The 14444-nt window shown below is 38.1% G+C and overlaps 2 protein-coding genes across 3 annotated transcripts in view; both read right to left on the reverse strand.

Moving 5' to 3' along the window:
- The window catches only part of LOC144975924 (uncharacterized), a 437885-nt gene that overhangs the window by 101720 nt on the left and 321721 nt on the right, over window positions 1-14444 (reverse strand). The gene's annotated exons all lie outside the window — the stretch shown is intronic.
- LOC144969999 (uncharacterized) lies at window positions 188-11662 on the reverse strand. The gene is made up of 3 exons (XM_078909180.1): window positions 9998-11662; window positions 2030-2124; window positions 188-239 (listed from the first exon to the last, which is right to left on the reverse strand). The coding sequence occupies exons 1-3, from the start codon at window positions 11660-11662 to the stop codon at window positions 188-190; spliced, it is 1812 nt and encodes a 603-aa protein (XP_078765306.1).

A 14444-nucleotide genomic window follows, 5' to 3' on the forward strand; every position in this document is an offset into this window, starting at 1 on the left:
GTATCCATCAGATAAGAGCCGTCAAAGCTATCAAATCAATAAACTGGTTAAAAGGAGGACATTTGGAAGGAGAAAGAATTGTGATAAAATGGATATCGCGTTTGAATAAAGGACTGGTCGTTGTAAGTGGATCATTGTCCCTTTCTGGGCGAGGCTCGATCTTGATCCAACTTGCAGCCTTTACAATCTAGTGCCTCTCATCTCGGTCATTGGCCTTCTCTGCCAGCTCGTATGACATCCTATAAGTAAATAAATAAAATTCCCTTTATCATCCCTAAGGGGAAATATTTCATTAGGGTTTAATAATTCCAAGGGAAAACAGGAATAACTCAAGCGTCATCAGAAGTGTAGGACAGCAAAGAGCTAGGGCGAGGTGACTTACTCAGAGCAGGTAGAATCGAACTCATCACCTTCGGGGTAGGAAGCAAAGACAATCCCGCTGTGTGTCACTTTGCGACGCCCCTCCTCTCCCGGTAGTTAAAACTTGACAACGGGTTTAATTATGATTAGTGAGAAATCTGAGGACGCAGTAAAAGGGTTAAAAGGATGTCTAGACGGCTGGATGCAAACATGACCGTAAGGATGATTGGATAGGAGGAGGATAGACAGATGAAGAGAGGAATAGACCAAGCTAGTCATCCGGACATCCATCAATTTGGATTATCCAATGGCCGTGTGTATGTACGTCATTGCCATGTATGTACCGGGGGGTTAAGGAAATGGCTGATGATTGGATGAGTTGATATGAATTAATGAGCTGTGCAAATGAGAGAGAGAGAGAGAGAGAGAGAGAGTGAGAGAGATAGAGAGAGAGAGAGAGAGAGAGACTGAGAATGGGTGTGTATGTGTGTGTATGTGTGTGGATGTGTGTGGATGTGTGTGAGAGAGAGCTAATTATATATATATATATATATATAGTTAGATAGATATATACACACACACACACACACACACAGAGAGAGAGAGAGAGAGAGAGAGAGAGAGAGAGAGAGAGAGAGAGAGAGAGAGAGAATGGAATGATGAATGTTTATGCTGATTGACTGATTGTTCTATAAGTAAATGCACAGACTGCATGCGTGTGTAAAATGATGAAGGAGAAAACAGTATAAGTAACAGTGAGAATCGGAGCATTGCTGGATGTGCAATTTTCTTGTGTCATCCAGCAATGCCATTTTTTTGATGTGATATAAATAATGAAGGTGACGATGGTTATGATAATCATAATGATGGTGATAAAAGGATGATGATGTTGATGATGATAAAGATAACGATGACGATAATGATAATGATGATGATGGTGATAAAAGGATGATTCGATTGATAGTAAATATGATAATACGAGTAGTTATTGGGTAGATAAATAATTAAAATATCTAGTAAAAATGATAATGATGGCGTTAACAATGGTAATGATAATGAACATGATAATAATTTTAATAATAATAATTTTAATAATAATAATAATAATAATAATATTAATAATGATAATGATTATAAAAATGATAACTATAATAACAGTAATAATGATGATGATGATAATAATAATAATAATAATAATAATGATAATAATAATAATAATAATAATAATAATAATAATAATAATAATAATAATAATAATAATAATAATAATAATATAATAATAATAAATAATAATAATAATAATAATAATAATAATATTATTATAATAATAATAATAATAATAATAATAATAATAATAATAATAATAATAATAATAATAATAATAATAATAATAATAATAGTAATAATAATGATAATAATAATAATAGTGATGATGATGATGATAATACGCGAGTCAAAAAGTAATGGGACATATCTCCTACTCAGTTCATTTCTTTTTTATGTGACGTCATATTTGGCTCAATTAAACTTACACTTTAAACCAAAAGTTGAAAATTTTAATAACTTTGAATTTTGACACAGTTATAGCTGTTCAAAATGGTTGCCCTCATGGATGTCCGTCAGCGACAGAGAGTTGTCTTTGAATTTCCTGTTTTCGAAGAAGAATCACCAAGTACAATTTTTAAACACCTGTGAAAAGTTGATAAAACTCGGGTATTGGGTAGATGCATTGTTTTTAGGTGGATTGAACGTGTATCTCATAATCTATAAGAAAATGAGATGCAATCCAACACATACTCTGGAAAAACATTTATCTTAAAATTTGGCCAGAAAACTCGTCCTTCATCTTGGTAAACAGCTCTCAAACCTGGGACTTCGCCAAGTCCTAGGTTTGAGAGGTTTTTTTCCAAGATGAGGGTCATTTAAATCGATCGATATTTGAAGGACGAGTTATCAGGCCAAATTCTAAAATATGGACTTTTCCTAGTACGGCTGTAATCTGACACCTTCTCAAGCATGTCATGTCTTTATCTGACAAATCTCGTGATGATCGTCGCCCAACTAATGCCAACTCATTGAATCAAATAAAGACAGAGAATTGATCTTACAGAAGAACACCTCTTGATGAGATAGCAGGAGACCTTGAAATCAGTAATGGAAGTGGCCATCAACTCGTCAAATCCTTGGGATTCTTAAAGGCCTGCGGGAAAAGAGCGGAAAGGGTGAGTTGCTATTCCGAGCTTCTCCGACTAAGTGGGAGAAATGATCGTTTTCTCAGTAGAATAATCACTGGAAGTAAAACCTGGGTCCAGCAGATGAACCTGAGTTGAAGAGACAATCAATGCAATGGCGATATCCCTTTTCCTCAAAGACCAAAAACTTCAAAATTGAGAAATCAGATAGGAAACTTATGGCAACATTGTTTTGGGGCATTAGAGGTGTAATCCTAGTAGATCACCTCCCTTAGGGAGCCACCGTCAAATCCGAATGGTACATAAGACTGAATCAACTGAAAGCAAGAATTCGTCGAGATAGACCGTATTTGGAGATGGAACGAGTACTGTTTCTTCATGAAAACCCTCGTGCACAATCAAGTACCAGGATAAGAGAGGTAATGGCATCATTTGGATGGACAACGTTGTCTCACACTCCCTATTCACCCGACTTGGCACCTTCAGACTTTTTTGTCGACTGAAGGAGGTAATGAGGGGGCATCGCTTTAAAGATGATGAAGAAGCCAAGGCAGTAGTGAAAATTGGCTCAAAGTTCAGGCAACTCAGTTCTACGAGGACGGGATTCATGCCCTTACAAAAAGGTAAACTGTGGCTATCGAGAGAGGCCGAGACTGTAATGCTGAGAAGTGGCATTCTATTCGTCCAATGTCAAGCTTTAATTTGACGTATGCTGCGTGGTATTGATTCAATATGTTTTAAAGTAATAAGCAGAGTCTCCCATTAATTTTTGACCCAGTCTCGTAATAATAATAATAATAATAATAATAATAATAATAATAATAATAATAATAATAATAATAATAATAATAATAATAATAATAATGATGATAGTAATCATGATGATGATGATGATGATGATGATGATGCTGTTGATGCTGCTATTGATGATGATGATGATGCTAATGATGATCATGATTATGATGATGAGGATGATAATGTTATTATGTATTCCGACGACGACGTAGATGATGATGATGATGATGATGATGATGATGATGATGATGGTGTAGGTGATGGTGATGATGACGATGAAGATTGTGACGACGGTGATGATAGTGACGCTAATTCCGGAATTATTTCTTGCGTTTGTCGACGTTTGACTATAATTCTATTAATAGGCGATGTGTTTATTGTTTGTCACACTCACTCATGGGATTGGTGAGTCCAATGAGTATTCAACCACAACCATACCAATGTCAATGAACCTTTCCACAGGAATTCAAACATACAGTGAAATGTGACCGTTCCTCTCAAACCGGTAAACCAGACGTGCGCTTACTTGCAGGTCTGATCACCCAAATTTATGGGCCCATAGTTGTAATTGAAATACTCTCAAACCAAGGTAAAATAGAGTCCATCAAAATAAAATTCCCTTTATTCATTCCATAGGGGAAATTTGTCTCTTGGATCTATTCCAAGGGAAGACTGGAATGACACAGGCGTCAGCCGCAGCGCAGCGCCGCAAACTGAGGTAGGGTGACTTTCTCAAGGTCACACAGCGAAACGGGTGTTCGAATTCGGCACCTTTTAGGATCAAAGACCGTACTGCTGATCCACGCTGACAGTGTTAAATCAAGACCATAGTTCAGTTCGGGTATCAGGCCTGAGACTATTTGAACATAGGATATACCTGATATGCGTGTACTTTAATTTTCAATTTAATCAATGAGTCGGGAATTAAAAATAATAATAATAATAATAATAAATGGCATTTATATAGCGCTTTACCCCGTTGTCACAGGTTCTAAGCGCTTTACATTGATATAAAACAAAACATATTACAGTGAGACAAGTGTGAAGGAAACGTGATACGAATTCAATTTAACAACAACAAAATATGAAAATAATATTGCAACATTATGACGTAAAAAGATAAAACTTTAAGCGAGATTTGAACGTTGTCAACGAATCCGAGCATCTCACGTGTGATGGGAGAGAGTTCCAAAAATGGAGGGCCGAAAATTGAAAAGACTGTTCACCTATTTTACGCAATGGCTTAGGTTTGACAAGGATTGATTGGTCATTGCTTGACCTCAAGTTTCTATTGGGGACATATATGTTTAGAAGGTCTTTAATATAGGAGGGACTGTTCGTGCTCAGGGATTTGTAGACAACAGTACAAATCTTATAGGCAACTCTTTTTTCCACAGGAAGCCAATGTAACTCACGGAGAAGAAGAGTTGCTGACGGGTATTTTTTGTTATTGCGTACAATGAGCCTGGCTGCGTTATTTTGAGCAACCTGAAGTTTGCTAATTTTGTCTTTAGCTAAATTCGCCCAAAGGGAGTTAAATAGTCCAATTTAGATAAAACCAGGGAATTAATTAAAAGTTCTGTTATATGCTTCGGTATTAAATTACGAATTTTGCTTATTTTTTTCATTTCTATGTACATAGATTGTATGACGTTATTCACATGGCTTGTCATGGAAAGATCTTTATCAATGATGACGTCAAGGTTTTTTGATTTATTTGAAAATTCTATTGTGCTATTTCCGAGAGTAATAGGTGATTTATTTGCCTGTTTAAGGATACTCGGCCTTCCACACATTAAAATCTCAGTTTTACTATCATTTAATTTTAACTTATTGTGGTACATCCAAGATTTAATCTCATTAAAACAGCTCGTAATTCGTTGTATTAAGAACTGTAAATTACTAAGAGGTGCTGAATCATATATTTGCGTATCATCTGCATAAAAATGATAACTCAGATTGAATCTGGATATCACACTAGAAAGGGGCTGCATATATACAGTAAAAAGGACAGGGCCAAGAACAGAGCCTTGTGGCACTCCAAAATTTAGTAAAACTTGTTCTGACTGAACACCATTCACCACGACAGTCTGCCATCGATCCTGTAAATATGATGTAAACCATTTAAGGGCAATTCCTTTCATGCCGAACGTATTTTCTAGTCTTCTTAACAAAATGTCATGGTCAATGGTGTCAAAGGCAGCTGAAAGATCTAAAAGGCATAATACATTGATATTGTTAGCATCAGCATTACATAACAAGGCATTAAAGATTTTAAGAAGCGCCGTTTCAGTACTGTGTTGATGTTTGTAGGCTGACTGAAAGGGTTGTTCCAAACTGTTGTTCTTAAGATGAGATGTTAATTGTGTAAGAACTACCTTCTCCAAAAGTTTTGACAAAAAAGGTAAATTTGATACAGGACGATAATTGTTTAATATATTGTGGTCCAGTGATGGTTTCTTCAGAAGTGGTTTGACGAGGGCACTTTTAAAGCACGATGGAACTTCGCCAGCCAGTATGGATGTATTTATGATTGATGTAATGGATGGTAATAATGTATCGATGGAGCTGGCCAAAAGCTGTGCTGGTAGGGGATCACGGTCGCAGGATTTAATGGGGGCTTTTTTTATCAACTCGTTTATGAAACTAGGTGAAACTGGTTGGAAATTGTACAGAATGTATTTGTATCTATAAATGGTTTATACCGATCTAGTTCTGAACGAATGTTATGGATTTTGTCTTTAAACAAGTTGACAAATGTGTTTGGCAAGTCTCTTTGATTGGTTGTAGATGGTAATGAAGTGCATCTTTCACGTCCAAGTAGATCATTGCAGATGTTAAATAATTGTTTACAAGATTTAGAAGTTTCGAATTTTGAAAGAAAATACGTGGTCTTTGCCTTTTTTTATTGTTGTCTTCCAGGCACGAAATGCGTTCTTGAATATTTCACGATGAATCGTAAGGCCTGATGTTTTCAACAGTCTTTCTGCTCTCCGACACTTCGTTTTAGCTTCTTTAACGTCCGACGTATACCACGGAGCATACTTGCGGTTGGTGACGGTCCTTGTTTGGAATGGCGCATGTTTGTCAAGCGTTTCGATGAGACAACTATTCCACTGGTCTGGAGAAATAATGGATTTTTTTAGTAAGTTTTGTTTCTAAATCGCCTCTGAAATTGTCCAAATTAATGCCTTTAATGTTTCTGGTTGATGTGGTGGAGGTTTCTTGGCATGGTTTTGAAACGTCAAGATTGAAAGAAATGAGGGAGTGGTCCGAAAAGGGAAGATAATCGACGGTGGCGTTGGTTTTTTGGAACTCTGAATTTTCTACAATTACCCAATCTAAAATATGACCAGCAGAGTGGGTTGGCGTTGTTACGATTGGCACATGTTGTTCTCCGATAGTGACTCGTGCAATTTAGCGGTGTCTGTGACGTTGTCGAAGTGAAAATTAAAGTCGCCGAGTATAATTGAATGGCCAGGACGCGTGTGTTGCAAAGTTAGCATCTCGTTGATTTCCTTCCTAACATCAGGTAATTTTATTTTGTTTTTCTTGTTTGCTGGCGGTCGATAGATGCAGTTGAAGTTGTATCTTGTATTCTGGAGGGATAATCTAAGATCAATGGCCTCCATTGTTTAGCAGCGCATTTCGAGGATTTCCACATGTTTTGATAATTTTGTTTTATAAAATACGCCAATGCCACCCCCTCGCTGATCTTTCCTTGGATACGATCTAAATTGGTACCCTGTGGGTGTCATAGCTATTTCAACTGGGTCGTCTCCAGACTGTGAGAGCCATGTCTCTACAATAAATAGTATGTCGAAGTTCTTCTCCGTTAATAAATCGTTTAATTCTTCGGCAGGACTGTGCATTGAGAAGACCAATAACAATGTTATTGTTGTCGTTTGTGAAACTGTTTGTGGTCCGTACAGTTACAAGTGTTGGTGGTGGACGGGGTTTGTGTGGGGGCGGGGTGGACGACGAGTTGTTACCATTGAGATGTTATGTTGTTTCCGTTTGCCTCCCCGAGGCCTGTTCGTATTAATATTATTGTAAAAAATCGAATCACTTGAGTTAAAAATCACAGCTGGAATGTGACGTTGTTTACGTTTACCGCCTCGAGGCCTGTTGTAAAAATCAGATGTTGAATAAAAGTCACAATTATTAAAATAATGATGGTGGTAAATCACGGCTAAAAATAAGGTGAACAATGTTCGTAAGAAAGCGGCGGCCATTAAGTGACTGTGTAAAAATCTTTTAAAACTTACAGTTTCCATGATAAAATACAGAATTATACAGTAGTCCTTTCTTAAAAATTGATAAAAACTATACAATAAGAAACAGTATGTTTTAACGAGTACAACGACGTAAAAATGTCCAGGTATCAATATGTAGAAATCACAAAATAATTAAAATACACCAGAGCACACAACGACACGTCTTGCCTGTTAGGCGTGTTTACAATAAAAATAGAAATATAATAAACTAAAATCCCCTTTATATATCCCATAGGGGAAATTTGTTCTAGGGTCTATTCCAAGGGAATGGAGTAACCCACGCGTCATCCGCAGCGCAACACCGCAAACTGAGCTAGGGCGAGGTGACTTGCTCAAGGCCACACAACGTAGTGGGTATTCGAATTCGGTACCTTTCGGGTACGAAGCAAATACCGTACCGCTGACCCATAAATTAATGTTTATATATATATATGATTCAGTATTAATTTAAGACGTTAACAAACTTTGGAGAGTCCCATTAGCTCAGTTGGTATAGCCCTCGCTTCACTAGCAAAGGGACCGAGATCGATCGCGGTTGAAGTCGGAATTTTTTTCAATCTCCCCTGTCCACCCAGTAGTGATTGGGTAGCTGCGTCTGTAAGATATGACGGAAAGTACTTTGCGATAAACCAGCGTCCATGTTAAAGGGTAACTAACAATATTTTCCTTTGGTTAGACAATATTTCACTACACCAATGAGCCCATAACACTTTGGGTTATCAGACATGCATCTTAGTACACGGCGGTTTTGAACGTGTTTCCATTACAACAATGAGATTAAACATTTTAGGTTATCACACATGCAAACAAGTACACGTGAGGTGAGTCGAATACATCTAGTTTACAAATGTTGGTCCAGAAACTAAGGATAATGTTTACATTACGCATAATAAAATATGTCCTTCAATGTTACTCTTTTACCGATAAAAAGAAATTTTATGTGATTTGACTCAACTTTTTATTCCCCCTTCCCATCCGTTAGCATACCCGGGTTCCATCTCTTTCCAGAGGTCGGATGTCATGGTTATCCGTCAATCACGGCTCAATGCAGCCTCGTTACAGTCTGCCATGCGCCGTCCTGTAGCTTCCTTGATGCCATCTGTCCAGGATTTCCTTTGTCTTCCTCTGCCTCTCTTTCCTTCAATTCTTCCCTCCATTATCCTTTTTTCGAGACTATCATGTCTTCGCATATGTCCAAAATATGACAGCTTTTTGTGCTTCACAGTCAAAAGAAGTTCTTTTTGTTTTTGGCCCATTAGGTCGAGGACTTCGATGTTTGTTTTTCTTGCTGTCCAAGGTATTTTCAGTATTCTCCTGTACGTCCACATCTCAAAAGCTTCAATACGTTGTTCTGTCTGTGCGGTTAGTGTCCACGTTTCACAACCATAAAAGAAAATGGACCACACATAGCATTTGGTGCATCTCATTCGTGTTCTGATGGAGATATTTGTGTTGTTGAGGATTGCCTTTAGTTTCATGAACGCATTTTTGGCCAGCATTATTCGTCTCCTGATCTCTTTGTCAGACTTTGCATCGGATGTTACCAACTGCCCCAAGTACGTGAACTCCTTTACTTGTTCCACTGGACACTCTTCTATTTCTATATCTATGTCTATGGCTCTTTCTTTTTTGTTATCACCATTGTTTTTGTCTTCTTCGCATTCATGAACAGCCCCTTTTCTTTACTCTCTTCGTTCACTTTTGAAATTAGCTTCTGTAGGTCTTCCTTACTTTCCGCCAACAGGACAGTATCGTCAGCGTAACGTAAATTGTTGATGTTGTGGCCACCAACCTTCAACCCTTGTGCTGTTTCTACTTGCCGAAATATAGACTCTGTGTATAAATTAAACAAGCAAGGAGACATAACACATCCCTGGCGCACTCCTTTCTTGATTTCAATTGCATCTGTTGTATCTGCCTGCACTTTTATCTGAGCCTTTTGCTGCCAGTACAGATTAGCGATTAGAGCCACATCATTCTCTTCCACACCTATTGCCACAAGGTCCTGGATAAGTTTCTGATGACTAACAGAATCAAATGCCTTTGAGTAGTCGATAAAACAGGCATATATGTCTTTTTGGACCTCTAAGTATTTTTCTGACAGGATTTTTAAGTCGAAAATTGCCTCCCTGGTGCCACTGTTCTTTTTGAATCCAGTTTGCTGTTCTGAAATCTCACGATCTACTTTTGACGAGATTCTTTTCAGGATTATTGTCAGGAGGAGTTTCAGTAGATGGCACATAAGACTGATTGTTCTGTAGTCCGAACACTCAATTGCACCCGCTTTCTTGGTAGCAGTATGAAGATAGAAGTGCGAAGGTCTTCTGGGATGTGCGTTGACTCGTATATTTCATTCATAAGGTCCGTTATCACATCAACACCAAATTCACCCAGTGCTTGCAGCATTTCTGTTGACACCCCATCTATTCCATTTGCCTTCCCTGTTTTCATGCAGTATAGGGCTTTCTCTACTTCTGATCTTAGGATTGTGGGTCCCCGTAGAAAGGACTGTATATGGTTGTCACCTCTGTCCGCATTGAATAGCTCCTCCACGTATTCTTTCCATCTATTGGCGATTTCTTCCACCTCAAAGAGGAGTCTACCTGATTTATCTTTGATGCAACCGCCAGATTGAGCGTTTTTATATGTGAATTTCTTGATTTCAGCAAACATTGGTCCAGGGTTTCTCTCATGTGATAGCTTCTCAATACGGTGGCACTTTTCATCAAGCCAGTCTTCTTTAGCCTGGATACACTTTTTCTTTACTGATTTGTCCAGCTCATTGTACCTAGGGGTGCCCTTTGAATGTTTCCGTTCTCTCATAAGATTCAAAATCTCATTCGTCATCCATTCTTTCTTTGCCTCTTTAGATTTTTTGTTTAGCATTTTCTCGTTTGTAGTTGTTATTGCACCTTTAAGAGAGGACCATTGTTTATCAATTCTACTCTTATACGTTTCTTCTGTTTCTTTATTTGTGTCTTCTTGTTCTTCCATAAGACAAAAATACGTATTTTCTACTTCTACAGCATATTTCGCTCTTAGCTCCTCGTTTCTAAGTTCAGCTAGGTCGTACTTTATGTGTACGTCCCTTTTCTGTTTGGGAATTTTTAATTTAACTTTTATTTTCACCATGATGGGAACATGGTCCGATCCAATGTCAGCACCCGGGAAAGTTTTACATTGGGTCACACAGTTTTTGAATCTGGTTTTGATGAGAAAATAATCTATTTGGTTTCTGTATATATCTCCTGGGCTCTTCCAAGTGTATAGGCGCCTCTTTGGTTGTTTGAATATGGTGTTTATTATGGTCATGTCGTGGGACTCGCAAAATTGGACCAGACGTTCACCCCTCTCGTTGGACTCTCCTAGACCACAACTTCCCATGCATGGTGAGATTGCTGCGTTTCCAACTTTCGCATTGAAATCCCCCATTACGACAACAATGTCACTTGATTTTATGCATTTGAGGGCCTTGTTTACATTTTCATAATGTGCCTCGACCTCCTCATCTGGGTGATCACTCGTTGGTGCATAAATTTGTAGGAGCACTAAATCAAAAGGTTTAGCTTGGATTTTGCACATTAGGATACGGTCATTCACGGGCCAATACCCAGTTACTGATTTAGCAATTTTGTTTTTCATCAGGATGCCAACGCCTCTGTTGTGCTGAGTATTTCCGGAGTAAATAAAAGTGTGGCTGTCTCTTTTTATTATTCCATTGTCTTTCCATCTTGTCTCTGAGACACCAAGGATATCCATATTCATCGCCTCTGCCTCCATAATTAGATTATGGAGCTTTCCTGCTTGAGCAAGTGTTCTCACATTCCACGTGCCAATTTTTAAAGGAACATTTCTTGTCTTCAAGGTAGGTAGATCAGTCTCTGGCTTTCCCGAGGGCTTTCCACCAGAAACGTCATGAGATGCCATCTTTTGGACATTACTTAATTCCTCTTCCCTGTACATATTTACAGCTTGATACTTAGTTGCAGGGGGCCCAACGTCACAAGCATCTCTAACACTATATCTCTGACTAGCCATGACTAACTATGAATGATACGTGGTAAGGTTTCCCCCTTTTCCACGGTGGTAGCCGCTATCTAATTTTGTCTCAGACGCGCCTCTTTGTCTACCACAGACTTGCTGTCTACGCCTACTTTTACCTAACCATATCCAGACTTTGTGCACTAAAAGGTGAGACATTACCTATTCTACCCTACTACGCGAGTCACTCAATGTCGTTTCGCAGGTCAGTCGAGACCCGGTCCCGGGTGTGTGGCCGCTGCGTGCACTACAGCTTCTAGGAGCCAGACATGAGCTAGATATGCAGGTGTGGACCAGTGGATCCTGACCATCCGAAGATGCGACTGTCTCTCACCGAAAGGTACTACCACTCCCTCCATACCCTCCATCCGTTAGCAGCCCTCCACAAATCTGCCTTCCTCTGGAAAACCCATATTTTAAAATTTGGCCAGAAAACTAGTCCTTCACATATCGATCGATTTAGATGACCCTCATCTTGGCTAAAAACTCTCAAACTTAGAAAGAAGTCCCAGGTTTGAGAGTTATTTGCCAAGATGAGGGTCATTTAAATAGATCGATATTTGAAGACGAGTTTTCTGGCCAAATTTTAAAATATGGGTTTTTCCAGAGGAAATGGCGGGATCGATGGCATTCTCATGAAAATAAAAGATAGAACAACACAACAATTTAATGTGCATATTAACTTCGAGTGCATATCTACTTGTATTAAAATCTGAAAAGGTGTGTATACCACCTTTTCATTATGTCCTGTTAAAAAAATACATACGAGTACAGTTTTCATTTTAAAAAAAATTCTATTATCTCAATATCACCTTAGTATCACCTTTTATGTGGCTATGCAGTCTTGTGGTATGACCCTAGCTTTCGGATCGGGAGGTCCTGGCTTCGAGTCTCGCTCGGCGCATAGTTGAGTCCTTGGAAAAGGCTCTTTACTCACATTCTCTCACCGTACTCAGGTGTAAAATGAGTACCTGGCCGTTAACAACGTTGTCTCTGTCAGAAAAAAAAATGTGGTGTCGCCTAACAGGTGTCATGCCTCGTTCTACATGTTATGTGTTGCTGTTGGTCAGGGACCCCGTACAAAGCGCTTTGAGCACATTTAGTGGATATTGCGCTATATAAATGTTCAAGTTTGTTTGTTTGTTTGTTTAATATATCCTATTTTATCGTATTTAGCTTCTAGACTGTAAATAATATTCTTTTACAGCAACAAAGTCCTTAACTCTCTCCCTACCATCTATTTTTAGAATTTTACCCGAAACTTCATACTCACCCAAAACAAAAATAGATTTTTCAAACAGTATAGTAACGAGTATATGCTATATCTTGTTCAGAAAAGTGAGTTCTGCAACACGGTGTCGAGTTTTTGTCGCAATAACTATAACAAAACGAAATCAGAATAAGAAAATTGTTGGTTACATCGTAACGAATGTGACGATTTTCTATGGGTGGTAAGGAGAGGGTTAAATATACATTGCAAATAGGTCTATAAAACACAAAATAGTCGTGAACACGAATCATTTGTAAGCCTCTAGCAAGATGATGGTCATTTTCAGAGTGCTTCCCACCATACTTATTAATTCTAATGAATGTGGTATGTGGAAATTGAATGCACCATGGATAGAATTCGACTTGTTTGTGTGTCAATCCATAGCTCTAGCAACTGATAGGGCTGGGCATTTATTTATTATTCTATAAAGATTTGAACAAGTGTGTATGAAAGGTGTCAGACAAATCAAGAAAGAACAATACAAGAAAATAAAACCTCCCAAAAAATCAGTTCACCTCGAATGGGGATCGAACCTCAGATTTTCTTATTAAGGGTCAGACGTGCTACCATTACACGGGCTCCCGATAGTTGGGACAATTTTAATACCTATATTCTTCACAAGGGTATGCGTTTTACGCTGTGAACCCTCGCTTGCATTAAACAACACATGCATTGAACAAGAGGGGACGAGGACGAAGACATTTGAGGTGCTCCAATTTACTTTTTTGAAAATATCAAAATCAGAAATTAAGGTCTCAAAGCAAGAAAAAAATATACAAGAAAAAAAAACATCTCAAAAAATCAGTCGACCAAGACTGGGGATTGAACCTCAGACCTTCTGATTACCGGTCAGACGTGCTACCATTACACCACAGAGGTTCCCGATAGTTGATTTTTTATTTATTCAATAATTATTTCCCTTTTTAACGGATGTGTATATATCATTTGATGTTTATAGTGAAGATCCCACAATATTTGCGGAGAATAAAGGCTGCTACGAGCAAGCACTTATTCATTTTAATTATTATATCACTGTGGTGTGGAAATTAACATAGATCGAGACGAATCTTTTGAGCCACCAACGATCAACATCGGTCTGGAAGGGCGGCCAGATAGTGATTCCCAAGGCCAAGGTCAAATTGAGGACCAATCATTCTGCCCAAGCAGAATCATTAGAGTCAACGGGTGATTAAATTACCCTAAATCTAAAAAATAAAAATAAATAAAAGGTTTGGGAGTATACCAATCTGTAAAATTTAATTTTATAATTTTTAGATTTCCCAGTAATTCTGTGTTTGTTGACAACAGTTTAACAAAGGCTGTACCGAATAACGTTAACCCCAAGTCCTATTTTTTAAAAAAGGATAGATGATAATGAATTCATATTCAGAGAAAAAAACCCGAAAGCATTTATAAAGAGCAGTAATCAATGAATGTACTCAAAACGCTTTCCAATGTATCTCAAGCAAACAGCAACACTAAACTTAAACATGTCTTGGAATTACAAAA

The sequence above is a fragment of the Berghia stephanieae genome, chromosome 1, assembly GCF_034508935.2.
Source record: "Berghia stephanieae isolate SIO BIC M18660-M18661 chromosome 1, UCSD_Bste_1.3, whole genome shotgun sequence".
Taxonomy (NCBI): Eukaryota; Metazoa; Mollusca; class Gastropoda; order Nudibranchia; family Aeolidiidae; genus Berghia; species Berghia stephanieae.